Source organism: Streptopelia decaocto, assembly GCF_964273445.1.
Source record: "Streptopelia decaocto genome assembly, chromosome: 2".
NCBI classification, from domain to species: Eukaryota; Metazoa; Chordata; class Aves; order Columbiformes; family Columbidae; genus Streptopelia; species Streptopelia decaocto.
This window is the reverse complement of record NC_138655.1, coordinates 159,498,795-159,524,099: the sequence shown is the minus strand read 5'-3', so window position 1 is coordinate 159,524,099 and position 25,305 is coordinate 159,498,795. Positions and strand designations below refer to the sequence as shown.

The following is a 25,305-nucleotide window of genomic DNA, read 5'->3' as shown; positions in this document are numbered from 1 at the left end:
TCAGGCAGCTCAGAGATCAGAAGGTCTCTCCTCAGCTCCTGTTCTCCAGCTGTACCCCCAGGTCCCTCAGCCGCTCCCATCACACTTGTGCTCCAGCCCCTCACCAGCTCCGTTCCCTTCTCTCAACTCGCTCCAGTACCTCAAGGTCTTTCCGGTAGTGAGAGGCCGAAAACTGAACCCAGGATTCAAGTTGCATCCTCACCAGTGCCCAGTCCAGGGGACGGTCACTGCCCTGGTCCTACCGGCCACACCAGTGCTGGTACCAGCCAGGATGCTGGTGGCCATCTTGACCAGCTGGGCACACACTGGCTCATGTTCAGCCGCTGTCAATCAACACCCCCAGGTCTTTTTACCCCAGGCAGCTTTCCAGCCGCTCTTCCCCCGAGCCTGTAGCACTCATGGGGTTGTTGTGAACTGCAGGAGGTGAGCAGGGCCTCCATTTTGTTGGAGGTCAGCAGGGGGAGTGCGAAGGCGGGTTAACATTGCTGGGTGATGGTATTGATGGTTCTATTAAGTTTAATGGAATTTTGCAGAAGGTCAAAGCAGGCCATAAAACAAATAATATGATTCAAACAGAATAGGAATTTGTTACTTATGAGAGGAACTTGAAGGACAAACCCAGAGACAAAGCAAAAGAATATGCAGAGTAACAAACCATGAAATTTGGCAAGGACTAGTGGTATATTGTGAACTTAGTGAACTATGGTCATTATGCACTCATTTTAATACAAAAACACACCTACACATCAAAGGCTACCTGCTTTCAGGAGAAGGCCCTTACTCAGTGAGCGTGTGTAGAATATTTTATGTTTACTGTATTTTTTAAGCCAAGGCGAAAAACGTTTAGACCAACAAACTTTGAGTAGGCATAAATGTGTCTAAGATGTTAGGAGTGGATAAGAGTTAAAATGTATGAATATGTAACTCAGTTTGCCTCTAGCTTTGTGAAAGATTGCCTAGCACCTTTTCCTGTGTAGAAGTGCAAATAAAGCAAATGCCTCAACCCTGTGTATGAATTGGTATCTGCACATTGGGTAATGATCCCACCTTTTGGGACAACAGTATTCGGTGTCAGAGGGGGGTGTTAGTGGATTCCTCTGTTGGGAAAATGCTTTTTGCTGTAGTGAGAAAGGTCTGCAGGCACCAGAAGGGTTTGTAAGGTGGAATGGGACAACTTGCAGTGTCTTGTAGGGCAGACAGAGAAAATGAGGCAGGTCTGAGGCAGCAGCGTCAGGTGGGATAGTGTCAGGGGGAGAGATCACTGACAACATGCTAAAAAATCCTGTATCTGAAAAAGAGAAGCAAATAACTCTTCTTTTGCGCTGCCTCCTTTTCAAGTGTTGCTTCTCAGTTGGTAGCATCAAAAATCTTGGTTTTCTTCTCCTATTAAGAAGGAGTTTCTGGGGCTGCAAGCACTGATTCTCAGACTTAGCTACTGTAAGCATGCTGTGTTTAGGATGAGGAATAAAAATTGATTAATTCCCCAAGAGTCAAAGCTGGGAAGGTGAATTACTCTTCTGTGTTCATTTTAAAGGCTTTCTGTTGAAGCACAGGGCTGTTACTCCACCTTGAGGCACTAATAAATGCAATTGAAAGTCTTGGCTACATGCTGCTTTCAGACATTTTGCAGCATGGAAATAATTGAACCTATAGTGTTTGTAACAATAGTGAATTTAAGATAGTAGGCCTTGCTTTTGGCTATGTAAAGCATGAATATCCTTGTAGTTTGAGTGCAGGTGTTAGTTTCTCATCAGAACACACTTCCATTTGACTATTTTCCAATTTACAAGGCATAAAACTCAGATTTCTATGTGCTTCAGTGACTGAAAGAGACAACTGAGATTATCAAACTTTGTAATTGGCAGGGAGCATAAAAGCATTTTTGGTAGCTTGCATAGTTTGTTTTAATAATCTGGAGATGTAAGCTTTGTGTTACTAGGGTAACTAATAAAAGGTGGTGTACATGATGGCATAAATGATAAAACTTTAACACTAGTACCCTTATTTTATAATTAAAAAGTAGTGACTAGACAGGGCAAAGAGAAGGAAATAGGACTGTACCTGTAAACTTGAGTTTCGCTCTCGTTAGGCACAATGGAACTCCCACGGACATGATCTTCATCCAAGTCGGGTGGGTGAGATGTTGAGCTCTTACTTTGAGGAGCTGACAGAGAAGAACTTGAACTGATGCTTCTGGAAGTCCCACGGTGCTCAAGGAAGTAATTAGTAATAATTTCAAGGAGTGTTTTCAGTGGGTTCTCCTTTGCCTATCCAAAAATAAAACATTCTTGGTGACTATTGAAACTCTTTGTTAGTCTTGCTGCAGCCTAAAATAGGATATTCATTTTACTCTGTGGAGTAGCTGAACAGGATAATTGCTTTCTAGAGGTAGCAGCTTGAGGGTTTACCCTAAGTGTGACTGCATAAACAATATAGGAAGGTCAAAGATGTCAGCTAAGGAGCGTCAAGAGCTCAAAGGTGTGTTAAATGAAGTAGCCATTGATACAGAAGAAACAACCTGTTTTGCTCATTCCTTATTCTTGTTTCAGATAAGCATTGCAAAGTATCATAACTGTGCTAGAATACACCTTTTCTACTGTTAACCTGGTCACTTCTGAAGAATGTAGACTGAACTGCAAGTATTTTTAGTACGTGACTTCAGTACTTGTGTTTTATCAAAACTTGGTGAAAAGCATTGAGTCTGGAACTCTAGTCATGTGCATGAGACAGCTCTTTATAGGGCAATACTCCATACCACTTGTTTTTCTGTTTTTCAACAGTATGGTGGAAAATGTGTCCTGTGTATATAAGCATTCAATTGGAAAAAAAAAAAAAAACAAACCAAAACAAAACAAAACAAAACCGAACAAACAAACAAGCAGAACCCCACACACCAAATCAAACCAAACACCATAAAAGTTTAGAGCTTAAGAAGAAAATTCTACAATGTCCGCTATTGTGATGTAACTGCACTGGGACATGTTTTACAAGTTACTTATTACTGGACAGTCTTATGCTGCTTACCAAAAAATTTGCAGTGTCTTAAGTCATGAGTGGACAAGACGGGGTCTAAGGACTAAATCAAAATTATCCATTGATCTCCCTGACATTAAATATTGTGGTCTATATTGTGTTTCAAAGAATAAATGCTAAAAGTGTAATTTTATCTACCAAGTCTCATATAAAGTTGCAAGTAGAAAAAGGGATGCAGGAGCACTCCCAAAATGGAATAATCTAGCCATAATGATGGAAAAGGTGTTAAAGTGAATAACTGCTCCTGGTTTATTGGAGGAGGTTGCGGTTTGTAACAAGATGAACTGCCAGGTTCTCAGCTTTGTCCCATGAGCTGCAATGCCACCTAAATTTCAAGCTCTCTGTTCCTCAGAGAAGTGTCAAGGTGTCCACAGCAATGCAGAACCAGACAAAGGGCAGAGTTCTCTGCCCTTTTACATGTACCACAGTCTTGATCTGGTTTCATAGGATCTGATAGCACATTTTGGGAAGCACAATCCATTTCCTTACCTTATTCTGTTTGTACAAGGAGTGCAGATGTAGGACATTTCGAAGTTCATTCCTGTTATTGATGCTATGTGCAGAACGTGGGTGCTCTCGGTCCATGGTAGTGATGGTTTTCTTCAAACCCTGAGAAGGAAAAGTGTCAGAATTCAGAATACCTGAGACAGTACAACTTACCAAAGCTTTTATTTTTGACTTCTTGAATGTAATATGAAATGTCTGGATATGTTCAAATGACCATAATTCATGACAAGCTAACTCTCAGAACCTGTACTTTAATGGTGTAACCTTGCATTACTAAAGCCCACAGATGTGGAAGTAATTAAGGTGGCAATGTTGCCTGTGAGGTTGAAATTATTGAACTTTAAAAAAAAAAAAGACATTCATGCAGGTGACTTCAGCTGCTAAACAGCCTCATAAGACTGACTGGTCTGTATGAAGGGCCATGGTAATACTGAGGCTTCTGGTTCAAACAGTTCCAGAAACACTGTTTGCTTATTCCATTAAGATGTGATACAACTTTTCATAAATGTGATTCTGACTTGGGTGATTGCAAAGGCTGATTGTCAGATGTATTCTAGCTCTCAGAGGGTTCAGAGCAGATTTCAGAACCCTTATCATGGGCCGAAGTTATTGTCAACAATCTCCGGTTGGAAATCAGTCAGATCTCCATGGCATCAGCTGGTTTGGGGTCTTCAGACTTTCTCAACTACTTGGTATCTGTAGTCAGCATACATGGGTAATTCACAGAATCATAGAATTGTTTTGGCTGGAAGATACCCTCAGGATCATCGAGTCGAACTGTAACATAACCTAACTCTAGCATTAAACCATAGCTTAACTCTAGCACTAAAACCTAACTCTAGCACTGACTAAACTAAAACCTAACTCTAGCACTTCAGAGACAAAATGTGTGAGCATCTCACTTTTTGGAGGGAGAGACTGATTCATTGTGAAATGTCAGAATCAGATCCCAAACTAATTGTCGCGGTTGAGACGGGCAAACGACATGGACCAAATTCTTCCAGGATGAAAGTAGTAGATGCCATTTATTGCTACAAGTGCATTTTTATACAATTCTACCAGTTCATGTGTCTTTTCACTATTAGTTAGAAGTTACAGCACTAACATCTCATTGGCTAATTTTGCTATAATCCATGTTATTCTTCTACTCTCTTCTCTCTCACGGGTACATCCCTTCTCTCTCACGGGTACAACTTGATATCTCCGAATACTCCTTTACTCCCATCCTTCTCAAGGGTAAACCTTAATATCTTCAAGGCTGATCTCTATTCCCATACTTTCTGTCAAGGATTCCACAGACCCGCTGCAGTTTCCCACAACTAATTTAAGTGGTACAACACCAAACCACCATTTGGAGAAAGTCCCATTTCCTGCTATGAAGAGTTATTGTCACGTCTGCAGGTGGATTGTCTGGCTCAGATTTAGGGAACTAGAGACAAGTCATAGTAAATAATAGGTCTTTATCACAGTTGGCTCTGATGTGTATTAAAGATTTGGGGGAAGCAGGGGACACTTGGACAGAAGCATGAGGGACTATCAGTGCCCCTTGTTTCAACTCCTGAGTATAGAGTATGAAACAGATGTGGCAATTCAAGTATAAGTTACTATTATGAGCTGTATGGTCTGTTTTCCCAGCAGGGCATTTCCTTTCTTTCTATGCTTTTATTCAGTTTTACCTTTATAGATACCTAAACCAGAAATGTAAATGTCTTCAATTTGAAAAATCTTTGCAGTCAGTTGAACTGACAGACTTGAGCCTCTCATACTTCTGGCAGTAAACGGCAAATAATAAATTCTGCATCTGAAATTCTGTTGGCAAATGTTTCAGCTTTGTTCACAAACATTGAAAATGTGCATTTGGAGACTGGATGCAAAACAGATGAATACAATTGAGGTTTGTGTAGCACTTCGTAAGATAGTGGCTGTGTAATTTCTGATACAAGCTCATTCCTGACACTTGGGGACTGACTGGGCTGGACATCAGCAATATTTCCTTAGGACTGAATGTAAATACAAAGTGGTAGGTACTTTCACCTGGAAACATGAAAGTGCCTTTTCTACTGTTCAATCTCACGCTCCCCACACCTACGCATGGGACAAAGTTTCCTTTACAGCATTAAGCTTGTGAAAAGTACAATAACCTCTTTCTTCCCCTTCTCCTTGAATTCTTCCCCCCAGATAAATCTGCTGTTACAGAAAACCAGAAAAAAAAACAATTTAAAAAGAAATTGTTTTAGGTGTTTTTCCTGGGAAGTTGTGCGTGCCTCTTGTAAAAACAAGGATAATAGTAAGACATGTAGCTAATGAGATTAAAAAAAAAGAAACTGCATTTAATCTTGGTTTTTGCAGGGGTGTGTGGGTAAGAATCAGGATTTCTCACAGGAGGAGGAAGCTGGGTTTATATTCAGCAATAAAAAAGCATTGTGGGAAATGTAGTGCAGACACTTACCCACCAGGCTCGTCACACTTCAATTCTCGCTGCTTTAAAGCTGGAATAAGTCCCCCCCTCCCAGCATTCCTCAACATTACAGCGCTTTACATTTTTCACGTGTCATTCTCATTTGCACTAGCTGGAGAAAATCAAGACAAATTACCTTTCTACTGAGAAATTCCCTCACCAGTGATGCAGCCACTTCTTCCACAAAGGAGTTGTCCATTTTTTTTTTAGCCCAAAGCGTGCTTAGGGGTGTTATTCTCTGCTTCACCTAATAAATCATTCAAATCAGACATTTCAGCTCTTCGGGGCGGCTTTGGAGCACCACGGGCCTGAAGCGGCGGCAGCTGGACGGTGGCGGAGCGGTTGTGTGCAGTCCAGTTGCGGGAGGAATGTTGCTGTGGAGACCATGTCATCGGAAACGGAGAGAACTCCTCCCCCTGGGAAGGAAGCTCATGGTGCAACGCTGCCGCAAGCAAGTCGGGAGTTGCTTTAAAATGAGAACATTTTTGAGAAAGCAATGTCCAAATCTGAGACAGGGGACAATTTTCTTATATTTTTTTTTCAAGAAGCGTAGTTATTCACAAGCTATTACTCCTGTGGTATAATGCAACTTTTACTTTGTACAAGACAATCATCTTTCCAATATAATAGGCTCAGGCAGGATCTCTCAGCAAAGCATATTTATTAACAATTTTGCAAGACCAGGTGTTCTACCTGAAAGTAGACACATGGAATAGGGCAAACAGCCCCTGCTTATATCCTCCCAAATCACGGCCACAAATTCCTTCCCCTGTTCCCTATGGGTTGGCACTGCAGGTTTACAGACAACCGAACCTGCCTCAGTTTACCTGTCTCATTCATCTAATACTAACCACCCCCTCCCCTCACTGATTTTTTTTAAATATGGATTCCTGACTCTTTCATCGCCCTTCCCCTTAGCTTAAGGTTTTAAATAATCAGTTAGCATTCCGGGGTTAGTTCGAACAGACTTTGTTTCACATTGAGGATTCTCAGTCTGATGTCTCTTGGTCCTTCCACCCCACTCTGGGGTCAGGTGCCAGGTCCCCAGTTCTGTAAAAACATCATTCCTCCTTCAATGGCTTCTTGCATTTGCAACCTGTTACACCTGTAGTATAACGCAGCTTTTAAAACTAGATGTTTCTTTACTAAAACTACACTCTTGTATAAAACAAACAAAAAATGCAGCTGCTAAATTAGGCTTAATCTCTGACACTGGCAGTATCTAGGGTGGGAGCATCCATCAACTGCACCTTCCCTTTCAGATTGCACCTACATTAGCCAGTTACACAACATGCTAATGGGAAGGATTGTGGTAACACTTTGGGCTTGGGGATCTGATTTAGGTTGGAGAGGTCACGTTGTAGGAAACAGTTACCTTCCCAATACAATAGGCCCAGCCAGAATCTCTCTGTAAAGCATATTTTATTAACAATTTTGCAAAACCGGGTGTTCTACCCACGAAACAGGGCAAAGAGCCCCTGCTTATATCCCCCCAAATCCCAGCCGCAAATTCCCTCCCCTGTTCCCCATGGGTTGGTACGGCAGGGTTTAAAAACTACCCGAGGCGTGCCTCAGTTTACCTGTCTCATTCATCTAATACTAACAACTACCTCCCCTCATTGATTTATTTAAAGTATGGATTCCTGACACTTTCATCACCCTTCCCCATAGCTTAATGTTTTAAATAATCAGTTAGCATTCCAGGATTAGTTCAAAGAGACTTTGTTTTACATTAAGGATTCTCAGTCTGATGTCTCTCGGCCCTTCCCCCCCTGACTCTGGGGTCAGGTGCCAGGTCTCCAGTTTTGTAAAAACAACATTCCTCCTTCAATGGCCCTTTACATTTGCAACCTATTACTCCTGTGATATCATGCAGCTTTTAACCCTATATGTTTCTTTAGTAAAATTGCACTCTTTTATAAGACAAACAAACAACAAATTAAGCTGCTAAATTAAGCGTGATCTCTCACACTAGCAGCGTCTGGAGTGGAAGTATTCATCAACTGAATCTTCCCTTTCAGATTGCACCTACATTAGCCAGTTACACAATATGCTAACGGGAGGGATTGTGGTGACACTTCGGGTTTGGGGATCTGATTTAGGTTGGAGAGGTCATGTAGCAGAGCACCCTGCTCAAAGCCGAATATTGTCCAAGGATGGACATTCCACAACTTGGGTAACCTTTTCCATTGTCTGACCACTTTTAGGTGGGTTACCTATTTTTCTTAACTAGTTAAAACTTCCCCTGCTACAGCTCCTGATTGTTTACTCTTACCACTTTAATGTGCCTTCTGAGACGAGTCTGGTTCTATCTTTTCTTTAAACCCCCTTCAATAATTGTATGTGTAGCATCTAGACCCTCACCTGGTCCTTTCATCTTAAATCTGATCATACATTACCCTCTCAGTTTCCCCTTGTCTCATGTGCTTCAACCCCTTAATTGCCTCACTGGTGCCTTGCTGTACTTGGTCCACTTTATTAATCTCTCTCTTGAACTGAGTAGTAGGGGAAGCAAAATAAAACACTTTTTTTTTCTGTATGTAGCCTCCGGAGTACTTCACAGAGGGGCATAAACCCTTCTTTTGATGTGCTGGTTTTGTGCTTTTACTAGTGCAGCCCAGTATGTGGCTAGATGCCTTTGCTGCAAGTGCATCCTACTGACTCGTTTTCAGCTTGTCTACCTGCTCTCCACAATCCTTTCCTGCAGAGCTGCCTCAGAACCAACACACTTAGGCTGTGCTATTGTGGAGGTTTATTTCATTCTTATTGCAAAACTTTGCATTTGACCTTCACGTCACCCATTGTTTTTTCCTTATGCAGATCAAACAGAGCAACCCTATGCACAGATTTGCCTACACGACTTCAACACATTATTGTCAACGCACTCCAGAATTCTCTTTGTTTGCTTGTGCCAGGCCATATTTCTATTCTGTGAGATGCTGAGGTGCTTAAATTCCTCCATAAGAAGCAGAACCTGGTGATGGTGGTGCTTCTTCCAGTTCCCTGAAGAAGTTGTCATTCCTCCTCTATGGGGCAGACCATGGCAGATCCCCATAGCAATGGCTCTTTTGTTGACCTTCCTTTTGGTCGTGACCCATAAGCTCATCGGTTTTTTGCATAGTAGGTCTGTGTGTATTCAGGCCCCTGCTTTGCATCCAGCACAGTTCCCCCTCTTCCCTGTGTCTCTTTGCTTGAAAACCTGTATCCATCCATTCAGGTAAGCTCTTTTTAGCTACTTCCAGACCATGTGTTTTGCTTGCTTATGGGTTAGCTTCATGTCCAGAGGTAACATATAGTATAATAACTGCAAGAACAACTAGCAGGTTTTTGTATAATTTTATTTGGTAGGGCATCAGCTGAAATCTCAGGTTTAAATCTGCCACACGTGCATGTCAGCTCTGTGACTGACAAAGGGTGGAATGTGACTCACTGAATGAACCTCTACAATGGAAGAATGGTGGGTGGAGATGGGTAAGGCAGATGTGGCCTTTATCTCAACACAAAGGGGACCGGGCGGGTGGTCTTTGTTTTAGATAAAGAGCTATCAACAGCTGAGTGGATCAACTGGTGGTGTGAGTGTTCCTCCCTGAGTTCATGAAAAGAGTGTGAATGTCTCCCTGAGTTACCCAGACCAGCATGGAGGGGAATGTATACATGGATCAGCCCAACAGGGACTATAAAAACTAAACGACTTAGCAAAAGGATTTTGAAGAGAGCAACGGGCTTGACCTGGCTTCAACACCCTTATTTTTTCTCAGTTACAGGGGATGCCCAGTACATAACTATGAACATATACAGACCTGTAATGGGGATCATACTGGTATTGTGATTGAACTGCATATTGCAATTGCTTACGTTTGTAACGTGGTGTTAGTATATCATTCTGCTAAATCAGAAATCTCATGTAACACCAAATATATTCAAATAAGTACATTTGGTATTAAACATTATACCCTCCGCGTGTGGAGTATCTCAAAGAACCTGGTCAGAAGGTTTTGAGCTGTGACGGACTCTTGGAGTGCTTGAGGAAATGTTATTTTGAAGAAGTTTTGGTTAGTTTCTCCAAGTCTTTTGGGGATATCTGGTGAAAAGAAAGTAACCTTGTGGTGGTTTTTAACTATCATGTGCCTTCAGGATATCAAGGGAGGTAATTTGCCATCCATTCAAAAAATTGGACATGCAAAGCGTCTGACTGTTCCTTACTGTTGTCAGTATTTGTTGACTGCCACACATTAACTCAGTGGCATTTTATGTGTTCCTAGAACATGATGGGGCCTGTGAAAGAATGCTTGTTATGGTATACATGCCTCTGTCTCCTCCTTCGTTCCAGGAGACTATAGTGCAAAGTGAAAGTGGAACATGGTTTTGCTAACAACAATTGAGAAGTAAAGGTGGGTAGGTCTAGATTAAAGACAGAGAGATCACACACCAACTACTGTCACGGACAAAACGCATTCAACTTGGGGAAATTTAATGTAATTTATTTTCAATTTAAAAAATAGAGCACGATGGTGAGAAATAGAAATGTTTCCCCTGCCCCTCCTTCTTCCCAGACTCAGCTCCTTCACTCCTGACCCCTTTATAAGTCCTCTTCATCTAGTGGCACAGTGCGGATGGGGAATGGGGGTTGCAGTCAGTCCATAGCAGCTTCTCTGCTGCTCCTCACCCTTCACACCTTTCCCTGCTCCAGCACAGCGTTCTCCACCTGTAAGGAGCCATCGAAGGAGGGATGTTATTTTTACAAAACTGGAGACTTGGTACCTGACCCCGTTGTGGGGAAAGGACTGAGAGACATAAGACTATGAATCCTTAATGTAAAAGTCTCTTTGAACTAATCCCAGAATGCAAACTGATTACTGCATTTAAAAAGTTAAACTGGGGGAAGGGTAGTGAAAGAGACAGGAATCCGTACTGTAAATAATTTGATGAGGGGAGACGGTTCTTAGAATTAGATGAATGAGACAAGTAAACTGAGGCAGGGGTCGGGCAGTCTGTAAACCTGCAGTACCAACCCATGGGGAACAGGGGAAGGAATTTGCAGCTGGGATTTGGGGTGATAAGTAGGGGCTTTTTGCCTGCTTCTGTGTGTCTATCTTCAGGCAGAACACCCGGTTTTGCAAAATTGTTAATAAATATGCTTTGCTGAGTTATCCTGCCTGGGCCTATTATATTGGCAAGGTAATTGTTACATACACATGGCTTACATACACATGGGTTACACAATCATTACATACACATGGGTCGTGGTGTGGATATCAATTGGGATGTTTTACTTTAGCTCGTTTGTTGTTCACCACTCTTTGACCACAATTTGGGGACGCGGGGTGAGGAGAAGAGAAAACAATTAAAGAAACACTTTTTTCTTCCTATTTTCCAGTCTCATATTACCTTATTTTTGCCAAATGATGCATTCAGTCCATCAAAATTTCTGTGATGAATATGGACCATATGGAAGTTTGAGGCAATAAGTATAGTGGTTCTTGCTCCACCATGGTGCCAGCCACAGGCTGGAGCTCTCTCAGTAGCATATCTGACCTGCCATGGTGTATTCTTTCCTCTTGAGAGTTCCCTAAAGACTTCCAGATGTTCTGTTAAATATCTTTATGCTCAAGTACTTCCCTAATTTGATTAAGTTTGAGCACACAATGGATTTTTCCACTGTTGTTTGATTTGTTTTAGGGCAGCCTGGGAGTAATTTTTCCTGAGACACAGTGGTTTGTGATGTCCTTTCTCAGAGGTCACTATTGTGGCCTGTTCCTTCTTACAGCCTACAACACTGCAAACTCCATCCCTCCTAATGTTAATTACATACTGAGGAGTAGGTTGTAGAGATTATCCTAAAACAGAATCAATTAGTTTCAAAAAGACATTTAAGATCATCAAGTCCAATCATAAACCCTACACTGCCAAGTCCACCACTAAACCATGTACCTCTGTGCCACATCTATATGTCTTTTAAATACCACCAGGGATGGTGACTCAACCACTGCCCAGGGCAGCCTGTTCCAACCAATAACTGACTAACCTTTCGTGAAGAATTTTTCTTAATATCCAATCTAAACCTCCCCTGGTGCAACTTGAGGCCATTTCCCCTTGTCCTGCCACTTGTTACTTGGGAGAAGAGACCAACCCCCTCCATGCTCCAAGCTCCTTTCAGGTAGCTGTAGACAATAATAGTGGCAGATTTCTTTTCCCAAAAGGAGTTCAGAATGATTTTTGGTTGCATTGTGTGACACTGTCTGCCAGGGTGGGATGCTGTTGAGGCACAGGGGTGCCTGGTCACCTCATCTGCATAGTCACATAAACATGATTATCAGTATCACCTGCAGCCCCTCCTAATGCAGCAAATCCGATTTGGCAGCAGGGAGTTGTGTAACCTACAGATGGGGCAAGAGCTCCCAATGGTTTAACTGAGTTCTGACCTTTCCTCCTGTGCACTTAACTACTTTTTTCCTAAGCCATCAGATGCATCCCACCTGCTCCAGTTTCCCAGCATCTCCACAGCTGCTGCAGAGGGGTTCCTGAGGCTGTTAACTGCAAATTTCCCACATATCCTTCATCTCTGTCTGAACAAAGGGCTGCTGAGCGGTCACACTCCGGGGAAATGATGCTCCTGTCTGTACGCGTCTGTTAATCAACAGTAACTGGGGCTGCCTTACAGGTTTCTGGTTTTAATTAGTCATCAGACTCACAAATATCACTATCCCGGCTTCAGGATCCCAGTTGGTGACAGTCATAGTAGGGACGTTGAGCTCACCGACTGTTCACACAGCAGCTGGGGTAGCCTGGTGTGTAGTTTAATTTGGCTGGTTCAGCACCAGTAGCTACTGATTGTATGCGGTCTAGAAACATTTTTCTGGTTGGGGGCTAAGGGAAATACTGACAGTAATGTGAGTGACAGGTTCAGCAATCCATCAAACGTGAGGTCTGGAAAGGGTTCTTAAAATATTCTTTGAGCATCGTGGTGTCTGAAAAATACCATTATTGTCCAAACTGAGTAATGCACAATGAGATCTGGCTTTTAAAAGGCACCTGGAGTTAGTTGATATCTTTTTGGTACAGAATTTGGAATATAATAAGAGTCTGATATCAGCACAAAGTGATTAGAACAGGTCATGTATTACTTGTACAATTGCACACAATTATGTATGTGCTGCAGTTTGTTGACTCCCTTTGTTCTCTGCTCTGCGCTGTGGAGAACATAACTGCACTTAAGCCTGATGTCTTATATGCTGTTCAAAATGATCTTTATTTGTCTAGTTCATGCTCCTGTGTTTCTTTTGTAAAAATGTAAAACCTTTTGTTGTCTATTAAAGGAGAAAGTCAGATGCATAAAGATTTTCTGAGTGTGAAATGCATAAACTTTTTGTGAACAAAAGGCATCTTTTAAATAAGGTTTTTGCAGAGTGATTATTTTGTACAGGAAAGGACCTGACTGGTTTTTGGGGTGCTAAACAAGAAAGCTGGTTGAGCTCCTTGTTGCCGAAGCATTTTTAGCTCCACTGTTGTTTCATTTTCTGTTGTCTTTTTCTTTTTTCCCAGCCTTTAATTGAACCAGAGGTGTGGGGAAAAATGAGTTAAAAGCATGAGAAGGAAACAGATGACTCAGAAGTCTGTGTACACACATAGCTGCAGATAAGAGAGACACTTACCCAGGACTTTAATTAGAAATAAAGTTTAATGAGGAGACAAGACAAACTGTGCTGGAGAAGTGCAGAAAGATAAAGGTACTGACCAGCAAACACGCATCCAGACCTTTCTAACTCCTTACCTTTCTATTTTCACATATCTAATCTTTCCCAAATGACCCTGATCCCTACCTTCACCTGCCAGTGGTAAACCAGGTTCCTTTCTACTTAAAGAAAAAAAAGCGCTGTACGTAACTACGATTTTACCCTACAATTTAAATCTCCTTTCTTTGTGTCACCTAACATAATGGATTGATCTTTGCATGTCTGCATTATATAGGTATAATTTTCTCTCTTTTGTGATTCATGTTCTTTTATTCACATGAATAATTGTCTTTCCTTGTTCTCTACATTTTTTCCACGACAAATTGTTTCATGCAACAGTACTTGAAATGCTACTTTTAAAGCATTAAATTAACCTTGGATGTGAGACATATATCAGCCACATTGTACTAGGAAGGAATTTCTATTAAATAATTGACAGATTCTTTCAAAGCAGCACTTAAGCTCTTGAATGCTGCGACACCCACTTCAATTTATAGAATTTGGGTTTGAGCAAAACGATGCATTTAGCTTGAACTTGCCTCATTAGTGCAGATATTTGTTAGAAATAATTTCATTTCATATCTACAACTGTACATTTTATTTAAAAATGTAAAGTAGCTTGTGTTGACTGTATTCTATTCTAGAGGGGCTGTGAAAAGGAATATAGGAAATAACTGCTGATATCTGGAAAAGTATTGAAATGCATAGTAGAAAACATGCTCGTTGGCAAGTCCTGATTATCTTCTTTCCAACCCTGAGGCAACGTAGCTTATTAATGAGAAGTTACTATGTTTTTAAAGAACTTTTTACTATGAAGTTGAGTATCCATTGTAAGGTGCTGGTTGAATTAATTTCCATCCTCTTAATTTCTTGTTTACATTCAACCTGCCATGCTGTATGGCTTTTCTGTTCTCTGAATGTGGTCAAGCTTTCCATTTCTTTAAATTCTGACCTTTTCCTTCTGACAACCTTCTTAACTCCCTGTGGAGCCAAGCAAGAAGTAATTTCATTTTGTTTTTTCCTTTTTTGCCCTTTTCATCCATATTTTATCTGGGCTTCTAACGCAGTATTCTGTATAGCTTCTGTATTGCTTGTAGATTTAATTTTTCTTGCTTTTGGGGATGTTATTTTCATCTTTTTCTTGACTAAAAGCCTTGTTCCATTTCTTCCTATATTTTATCTAGTGTTTTCTTCTCTCACCTGCTCTTATCTGTAGTAACCTAATTGTGTTGTGATCACCACTAAAGAGCAGCTCTTTCAGTGATTCCACTTGAACTGGTTCCCAAGCACCACTTGAGCCTAAACCCAAAATAGCGTCTCTCCTGTGGATTCTTATACAGGTTCTTCAAGGAGTTTTCTTCCTGCATCTCCTGATGGATCACCGACCGATTCTGTGTGCCGGTAATTTAACTTGTCCTATTGCTACCGGTCCAAAATGTACCTTTTGTGTGCTCAGCATTTCATGATCACCGTCATTTCCCTGATGGGGTTCAGTAGTATCCAGTTCCAGTGCTAAACTGGAATTAGCTTATTGGATTCCTAACCTCAAGGATTCCTCCATGCTTCTCTTTTCCTGTAACATCTTCATGCTTGTGGCAGGATGCAAACCCCCCTCTCTCCCCCTCCCTCCTTCAGTATGGAAGGAGTAGGCACATCTCCCTCTCTCTCTGCTGTTTGAGGCTGACAGCTTCTTTTGTTTGGCCCCAGAGCCCCCTGGCCAGGGCCGTTAGGAGAAAGGAGTGCCGAGGCGCCACTGAGCCGCTGGGCACCTGCGGCCACTGTGGGGGATGTTTGGAGGCTTCAGGGGCACCCACAGCCACTGTGGGGGTGCAGAGAAGCTTCTGGAATGCCTACAGTCAGATCTGATCAGCCAAGATAAAAACGGGATTCTCATCGAGACTCCGCCCATTGTTGTGGGTCTCTCGGAGCACGAGGGAGACGCTGCCGCCGAGAGCCCCCCCGGGATGGAGACTCCGCTTGCCGTGCCGCCACGGTGTGAGTAAAACTTCTCGCAGGATTGCGAGTGTATTTATACTTTCCGTGCACATTTGCACGTGTAACTTTCCGTGCTCAATATGAGCACGTGTAAAATTAATCCTCGCATAATCGCAGGTGTATTTTCCTTCCGTGCTTCCACATAAGCACGTGTAACTTTCCGTGCACATTTGCACACATAAATTTCCGTGCTCAATACGAGCACGTGTATAAATTATTTCCTCGCACAATCGCGAGTGTATTTTCCTCCCGTGCTTCCACATGAGCACGTGTAATATTCCATGCACATTTGCACATGTAAGTAAATTAAGCCTCGCAGGATTGCGAGTGTATTATAAATTTACCCTCACAGAATTGTGAGTGCACACTTTCTGTACTCACTACGAGTATGTGTATCCCTTTAAAATAATCCCACACCGTGTTCAGGCAAGTGTGTACTTCTCTGGGACTCAGGGACGGCCCCAGCATTGTTTTGGGTGAAGCCATGTGCATGCACTCTGTGGACCACCTGTTGTATTAGTTGCTGCCCCTTAATTTCCTCAGCTGATATCTGAACCTGTATTTAAGTCACTTTTGGAGTGCTAAAACCCTGTTTCTCACCGATTTAATAAAAGTTGTTTTGAACCCTCTTGTCCCTTAAACTAACCTCAGGGTGCCTCCGTGACAATGCTGTTACACTAAAAACATATACATTCTTAAAAAATATATTGGAAGACATCCACCATACATGTGGCTCTGATACTCTTGCAAAATTGATAACTTACTCCTATTGTGGAAAGACCCTGTTTTCACTGGGTCTTTGGGATGTCTCTTGCTATTAGGGTAGTCATTAGAGGTCAAGCATTTCTTTTGACCCCCAACCAGGTCTCCAGATTCAATAATTTGACCAGAGCACATCTACCTTATCGAGGATGCTGCAGTCCCAGCCCTGGACTCGGGAAGGGGGACCCAGCACTCCATGCAGCCACATCTTTCTTCATGGGCTCCTGTCTAATTCAAGACCTCTTCCATTCACACAGAACATCACCATTGCACTGATTTACCTTCTTGGGCTGCACCTCTGGTCCTCTTACTATGCTGATCAGTTAGTCCCTGTTTGTACACCTTTGTGTTTGTGGGTAAGTAACAAGTCTGGTGGGAGACTGTTAGTGTCATCTCCCTCTAGACACCTGAGTATCTGTCATTTAGAGACTTGAAACAAATATCTTCTTGTTGCCGGTGTTTATCAGAACGTTTATCTGTTAGAAATCAAAAGTAGAAATGACTGAAAAACAATAAGTACAAGAAATTTTGAAAAGCTTTTCAAGGGCGAGATGCTAAACTCTGATGCTCAAAAGCTGTTATGCTGCTTTTCTGCTCAGGACTGCTGCTGTAAATCAGTGTTGCAGAAATTAGCCTGTCAAAAATTATGGATGAAGAATACACTCTTAGGAAAAAAAAACAACACACAAAATTACCACTCTCTGAATACTTCAGCACCAAGGTAGCTTTCTGCTGTTTTGTTGAATGAAACCAGCGGAATCTGCTTGGTCCACAAGTTTATCTTGTTATGTACTGTTTAATAATCATATAAAATCAAAGATTTAATAACTGTCTTGTTGGAGATGGTTTGGATTCCTCCATTGTGGTTTTGCTAATATTTTCTTAAGAACTTTTTTGTTGTGGGATTGAAAAGCTGTTTCATTTTATAAAAGGAAAAGAATGGGACCATGGTTTTTTTTTTCATCATTCTTCACTCCCCATCGGTTTAAGGAGGAACTGGAACAAAGGGTAGGGCTTCAAAAAGCCTTAATTTCTGTACTGCATGGTAGCTTTGCTGTTTCTGTAAAGGTTTGTACATTTCTGTGTATTTCAGAGTTACAAACATAGAGCAAGTAATCACAGAGATGCCAGACACAGTTTGAAATACTGTCATGTAATCCTTTGTATAACTCATGAAGTGTGAGTTATGGCATTGTTTCAATTTGGAACTTCATCCATCTTTTTGTCTTACTTCTCTGAAAAAGGAATACTGGTTTAATGGGAACCTCAGCTTTCTGTTATGGAAAAGGCATGAACTACACAGGCAAGAATTAAATTTCTTAGAAGCACACTAATGACAGCAAACAATATGTACTTTTCTACCACTGAGTTTTATAATTGCATCTGAGGCCTTTAGAGTAAGCAGCTGTGTAATTTTTAGTGTTGTAATATTTCATGTAGGAGTGTGATGGATGCCATGTTCTTCACCAGCCCTGTTGTTAAGAGACTGCTGGAAATCCTGAAGCATACTTCACTGTTAACTATATGTGTGTGTGTAATGACATGCGTATCTTTTGGGTACAATTCTGCTATTAGTTTCCTAATATCAGGTTGTCATACTCCTGCGAATATTGCATTTTAAATAGTTAAAAATGAATTTAGTCAAAGGCTTTGGGACTGTTTACTAATGCAAAATGTTAAGCAGCAGGAGTCAGAGACAGTAGTCTTACCTTAATTCTTGAAAAATAGTTATAAACGAATGTTTGTCATTATCCTGTTGGAAATGTGGAAGCAATACAACTTAACAGTGGGACTGTACTTGGAACATTCATGCAGCATTTGATAACAGTAGGCTTTGTTGCTCATTCTTTGTGCGACGTTTATGTGGTGACTGATAGCCAATTTTTTTTGTATTCTCCCCTTTTCATTTCATCTTGTTTTGCTGGATAACTGTCCTGATGTCTGCTGAGATTCGTACAGAACCTTGTTGTTGTACAACTTATAAACCAGGAGAAGAGAGAGAAGACAGAGGCCACAGGTTGCGTTTCATCAACCAACCTCTCTTCACTGCACTATTTTAGATGACTGTACTTTGACTAAACTCTTTTCTTTTTTGTGATGTGCATTCTTTGTTTGCTGGAGCACTTGTGTGGGCATAAAAGCACTCCTGAGCCCATACTACCATGGAAACAAGCTCCATTGGTTTGATACTGAAGTAACCTAGATGGCTTGCTTAGGATCTTGAAAGTATGAAGCTCTTGCATGGTGTTTGCAAGTGCCCATTAAGAAGTGCATTATGTTAAAACATTGCCCATTTTTCTTGGCCATGGAAACAACACATATAAAGACAGCAATTCCTCTTGTCCATAGGAGGGGATATTCATGTAGGTTGCTGCTGCATTCTCAGTAAATTCATATTTCCAACCCCTTTGCAAACCTCTCTGTGCTCTCTCTACCCTCAAGACCCTTCCCTAGCTCCATTCCCTTCTCTGAAATGGCTCCAGCACCTCAAGGGCTTTCTTGCCATGGGGGGCCCAAAACTGACCCCAGGATTCAAGGGTTGACCTCCCCAGTGCCCAGTAGAGTGGTGTGACATTACCTGGGTGCTGTTTGCCTTGTAAGATCCTGGTCCCCAAATGGCCCCTCTGATTACCTGTGGAGTTTGGCCATCTCTCACAAACCTTCCCCTCCAACCCCCTCCATTCAGCCATCCTTCACAGCACTATCTATAAGTTTCTTCAGCTTTTCACTCTGTTACATTCAGAAGTTTCTAATTGATGTCCAGTACTTTTTCATGGTCTATTCAGTTAACTAAACCTCAAGCCAGCACTCAATTGTCAACTTGCAGACCTTAACAGAAGCACTGTAAATTTGGTGCCGCACATATTTTATTTCTTTTTCTACAAAGTTCTGCCTTTCAAAGATTCGGAGAAACTGATAAGCTTTGTGGGAATATTTCACTGCTTCTGAATTATGTCTAGTGACAGCAATATGACTGTGTGGGGAATCATGAGTATATTTTGTTATTTAAACAGGAATTGGCGCTATTGTCTGGAAAATAATTAACTCAAGACCAGTAGTAAACAATAGCATGCTTTGGCACATAGGCTGAGAAATAAACAAAATGCAGAATAAAATTACAGCAACAAAATACATGCTCTGACTGTCAAGTCAGTTTTCAAACATAAATTTCAAAGATTTTTTCCCCTTCAGATACAACATGTGTTTAATGCAAGCACATGAATCAAAAGAATACAGGAGATGATTCATTTTTCTGTGCATATTGTTGTCAGCAAAATAAATAATTGCCTTGACCCTATCACGCTTTTTTTTGCTTTTATGGAATCTGTAGGGCTTGCCCTCCAGACCAACCTTGGTCTTACTTATATCTCCTCTCTGAAACCTTTGCCTTCAAGTGGTCACTACTTACAGAACCCAGTTGCTGTGATTGAGATTGAAATAAGGGATTTTGAGTTGGGATTGAGATTCCCTTCCTTTTGCTGTTGTTGTTGTTTTGTTTTGTTTTGTTTTCCTTTAGGATAGGATTTGAGGAACGGTTTAAGAAGATGGAGCAACCAGAAGGACACCGTAGCATCTTTTCAGACATCTTTAAAACTGTTAACAGCAAACAGGAGTACTCTACTTCCTTTAGTTTTGCCCTCGAATTTCTCACTCCATCTCAAGCTTCTCCTCCTGCTGTGTGTTTGCAGTGGTTTTTAACTTCAGGTATGAATTAATCACCATCATCTCATACCAAATCATTGCTGTTCTGCTTCTTTTATACACAGTGACACTGTCACATCGGCACAGTCAAGCAGTTTTTCTTCTTCGTGTCATCCTATTATCGCTTTTCCTAAGGGAAAATGTATAAATAATGAATAACTGCATGTCTTTGGAGCACAGTTCTGTCTCAGGGAAATCAGTGTTGCCCCCCCCCATCTCTGCAAGGTGGCTATTTGAGAATAGTGCTCTGCATGCTGCAAAACACTCTTTTCTTCCCTTAAAATGTGCAACCAGTTTCTAACTATTAAGGAATTCACCTGCTGTGGGCAACATGCTCTTGCTGGTTTGTTGGGTTTTTTTGTTTGTCTTTGCTTTTTTCAGCCCTGAGCAAACTGCAGAAGGTTTTGTATCCCTCCTTGAAGTGCATCATCATTAGTGGCGTCAAACTGTATGCTTGAAATGCATTATTTTATTGGGAATGAAAATTTAAAAAGGCAGGAAGATGAGAAAAAATTAGAAAGACAGCATGTAGCTGCATGCAGCCTTTATTTATGTAAATGGACTAGTTCCTGAAAACCAGGTCATGAATGAATTGGGAACTTCTTATAAATCCCATGTGAAATACTTCGGATTTTTTGCTTGTGCGTGCTTTTTATCCCTTTTTTTTTCTGTCTTTTGTCTTATGCTGAAACTATAGAGTAAATTCTTAACTAATAAGTTCCTAGAGATTCTCCCTGATAAATAATGCAATGCTTATAGTCTGCAAAAGAAACAGTAACTTACTACTTCGACCTTAATTGGTTAATTGGCTTCAAAATGCACATCAGAATATTTGAGTACATTCAGTTTGTTTTTGGAGATTCGGATGAGTAAGTCTTCGTTAAATACTAACAAATGAAATCAGAGCTTAGGCAAGTAGTTTTTTGCTTTAATATGGAAAAGGCAGATAAGGAAAATGTATGAAAATGCGAAGTGTAACTTGAAGGATTTTTTAGTTCCTCACTGCAATCTTGCTTTAAAACACTAGGGTGAGCTCATGATTCATGGTTTCTTTTTTCCAGCCTCCTTATGTTTTCCTAATGATAAATAAAAGAGAAACTTTAAACAAAATGTTGCTTTTTACTCCCTGTTGTAGCAATTTTTTCTCACTGGTTGAAGTGTCATTTAATACAAGACTTAAATAATATTTTCAATAATGAATTGACAATATTCTATTTCTTTTTTTTACACATTTGGATGTATTTCTCATCCAAATACTGTTTGTTGTTGTTGTTTTCAGTTTTGGTTTCTTTGGTTTGGTTGGGTTTGGGTTTGGGTTTGGTTTCTTGTTTGCTTGGTTGGGGGATTTTCGTTGGTTTTGGTTTGGTTTGGTTGTTTTTTTCACAGTAACAGTTCCAGGTGTTTTGGAACCCATTTAATATAGGGTTTTTTTATAGGGCAGCACAGGCTTTTTTAGTGTAATGTTAGAATTTTTATCATGCATTTTTTGAATATTTTCTCTGTCGTAGTGGTCCCAGCTATTCTAAATTTCCGTTGTGGTATTCGGGAGCATTTGGGTAAATGAACCACAAACAATAATAGCGTTTCCGTTCCTTGATTGGATGAGCAGTTCTGGCATGAATAACATACTTGTGTGTGTACAGATATAGTCTTTGGAGCCCCAAGTATGCACCCATGAGACCTTGAAACTAATTTCTTGTAAGTATTTCTGCTAAAAAAAGGAATGCTTGGGTATTTGCTGAGAGCCAATGTAAAAGGATGTCTGTCCCCAGGTCCTGCAGGAATTCGAGCCTCGTTGCATTTGTTACACTGTAATTTGAATCAATTCCAGTCCAGCAGATTAGAAACTCGTTTGGGTTTTGTACTCAGAATGTGTGAGAAATTAAGTTTATTGAGATCTGCAGAAAGTACACAATAATTGAAATGGTTAATGTTTGGATTGAAAAATAAGGCTGAAGTTAGACATAGGTTTGAAAGCATTTACTTTAAGAGTCATGTATGTGCATATAAGAACAATCATATGGTTTCTCTGGCTGCCATCCTGGCCATTTCTTTCAGATCTCAGTGTTTCCCACCATCAAACACAAGGCAACTGTGCTGTATATTTGCACCACAGCCCTGGATTATGGCAAACTCCCAAACAATCTTGTTCTAATAAATATGTTTGATTCAGAATTGGATTAACTGATCCAGACCCTATCTCAGGGTTTAGAGTCCAGCTTTTGGAGGTAATTCCATAATTTGGAGTACCAAGAGGATAAAAGTGTGGGTTTTTTTAGACTCCATCTGTCTAGGCCATACTGGATATTTCAAAAGAAGTTACAAGAAAAACTACAGTGGCAAAACCTTACTTCTGTTCCTGAAGACATTGTTAATGGCACCCAGCAGACCTCACTTTGATTGGATTCTCTTTTACATTAACAGGTTCTGAAGGCAGGGAAATCCATCCATGCCTAAAAGATTTTAAAAGCAAAGATTCACAGAAATTTCATACAGAAGGGGTTTAGCGGAGTCCATAAATGGCAAGTGTTTATTTTTAATTGAAGAAGCATCTCCCATGCAGCAGCCCTGGTCACACAGGTTTTGCTGCACACATGAGCCTCAAGAAGAGATTATTAGTTTGGACGTTTCTATTTTACCAATTACTTTCCCCGTGTTTTAAATTCCGACTGAGAGAGAAAGCCAGGTGGATCTTCAGCTTTCAACCATAGAGGCTTCACAGAACTGGGCTGTAAGTGTAGAAGGTCAGAGCATGGTTATACATACTTGCTTCCAAAGAGGTGTCTATCATCTTTTTATTTTGTCCTATTGTTTGTGGATGTTCTCAAAATTTAATCCTTTATTTACTGAGACCTAAACCCTTATGTTTATGCATGAGCAATTATCTATTTACTCCAGCGTGGCTAGGAGGCCATAAGGTTATGGTTGTTGCTAACATATCTTTTCATTTCACTTCTTTTGATTGCTCTGTTTTTTGGGGCATTTGTTTCCCTCTAACAATGCTTTTCCTTTTTTGAACAGTTGTTCTCATTAGTGTTATGTTGATTAATAATAATGTCTAATTGTTAGAGCCTCTGCTTCCCCCAGCATTTATCCAGATGTGTGGGGAGGTTTTGTTTGTGTTACAGGACTGTTGGGTGGAAACCTTCATAGAAGTGGCAATGGGTTGGAAAGTTGTGTAGGAATTAAATAATTGATTACAACGAGAACATTCAATGGAAATTAGGCACAGTGAAATTCAGGAGAACGTGGGAGAAGTAAAAATGATTTTTAATTGAGATTTTTGTGGAAAAAGTAAGGTCAAATCTTTCTACTTCAGACAGTCTGTAATTTGCAGCTAACCTACAATTAAAACTTTGGGATGTTAAGTGTTCATCTTCTATAACATCAAACTTGTATTTTGATTCGATGTCAGTTGTTTTCTTCCCTGTTGTGACAGACAGTCCCTGAACCTTGAATCTCCTTCAAAATTCGGAGGTATTTTAAATTTGGATTTTAAATGTTTTGTGCCTGAGGTCTCTTCCTACTTCACATGTTCATCTAATTTGAATGAAGACCTCGAGGTCTGTCCAGCCATCAAAAATACTGGAATGTGCTGTTCTGGAGAAACATTAATTATTCACTGGGGAAGGGAAAGGTAAAATTCCAATGGAAATTGTATTATATCTTGCCTTTCCAGCAGCCTTAACATTCATTTATCGTTCTGTTTCCGTTCTTACTTAAGGCATGCCTGCAATATTAGAAGCTTGTTATAAATTACAAACCTCCATAAGGTAGCTTTGAAACATTCGTGGCTCTGAAATATTCCTGTGCTCTCTTTAGGATCATCACTCAAACTTTATCAAAAATATCTACGGTCTTATGTTCATGTTTTTTGATAGAAGCTAATTATAGATACTAAAACTAGCTGAAGTGGAGGAATTTTTTTATCTTGTGGAGGCACAAAGCCAAGATCATCATTACAAGGTTGCACAGTTTGTTGCCTGCGCAGGCCTGGGGAGCAGATGGAGGGAGGTAGAGGGACTCTCTCAACTAGAACTGGCTGGGAAACTGTACATCTGCTTTGTGAAAAATGGGGACGGTTCGAAATATGTGTGGAAGCCAGTGTGGGGCTGGGCATGGCGCTTCCATGATAAGTGTGGGAAAGAAAGCAGCTTTCCCGCAACAGCAGGCTTCGCTGCTGAAGACAAGCTCTCAGAGATGTCAAATTCTGCATTTGCAGCAAGATTTGAGCCCAGGTGTCATCCCCTCCGAGTGATATAACACTGGGAGGGAGGAATAAGGAGAATATGGTTGTGTGCATAACTTGTTTTAAAGTTTTTTAGTCATTCTTCCTCATTTTCCTGCAATTTTTGAGGACAATGCCTTTGAGCCTAAAATTTCACTACCCAGGCTTTTAATAAATTCTGATTCATCGCTAGTTTCACCTTGGTTACACCCACTTGATGCCAAAGGAACTTCTATGATCCCAGCACTAGAGACCCTGCTCACATTGTTTCGGCTTGACAGGGGGAAGTGATCTTGCTTGAGCCAATCTTGCCTCTACTTGGCAAGTTTGTTAGAAATACAGAATTATAGAATCTTTTAGGTTGGAAGGGATCTCTCCAGGTCTCTGGTTCAAGCAGGAACCATTTCAAAGTCAGATCATGCGGCTTGAGGTTTTCATCAGCTGAGTGCTGAAAATCCCCAAGGACAGGGATTCCACAAACACTCCAAGCACCTGTCCCAGTGCTGCACCAGTCTCATGTTCAAAAAGGTGTTAATTCTTGTCCTCCTGAAATTCCCCTTGCTGCAGTTTGTGTCCTTTGCCTCTTATACTTACAGCACGAACCTCTGAGGATAGTCTGGTTTTGTCTTCCCTATAACCTTCCACTAAATAAGTCAAGGCAGAAATTTGATTCTTTGCAATAACCCTTCTTACTCAGTGCAATTGAAACAGAAAAGAAGGATCAATACAGCTAAAGGAAAAGTCATATTAAGATGACCATATATTCATGAACATTTTTGACTGCTGACCCAACTCACCCAATAGAATAGACTTCAACAGTACGCCCGTATCCCCCAGGCTAATTCATTAAAGCAACACATACAAGAGAGCAAAATTTTCCTGCTTTT

The 25,305-nt window shown here is 40.8% G+C and overlaps 1 protein-coding gene across 1 annotated transcript in view; it reads right to left on the bottom strand.

Moving 5' to 3' along the window:
* MINDY4 (MINDY lysine 48 deubiquitinase 4) overlaps positions 1-6,349 on the bottom strand; it is an 80,913-nt gene extending 74,564 nt beyond the window's left edge. The window contains exons 1-3 of the mRNA XM_082046971.1: positions 6,135-6,349; positions 3,523-3,642; positions 2,062-2,267 (exon numbers count right to left, since the gene is read on the bottom strand). Coding sequence (XP_081903097.1) covers positions 2,062-2,267; positions 3,523-3,642; positions 6,135-6,197 — 389 coding nt within the window. The 5' untranslated portion in view covers positions 6,198-6,349. The remainder of the gene's footprint in view (positions 1-2,061; positions 2,268-3,522; positions 3,643-6,134) is intronic.
* Between the last annotated feature and the right edge of the window lie 18,956 nt (positions 6,350-25,305).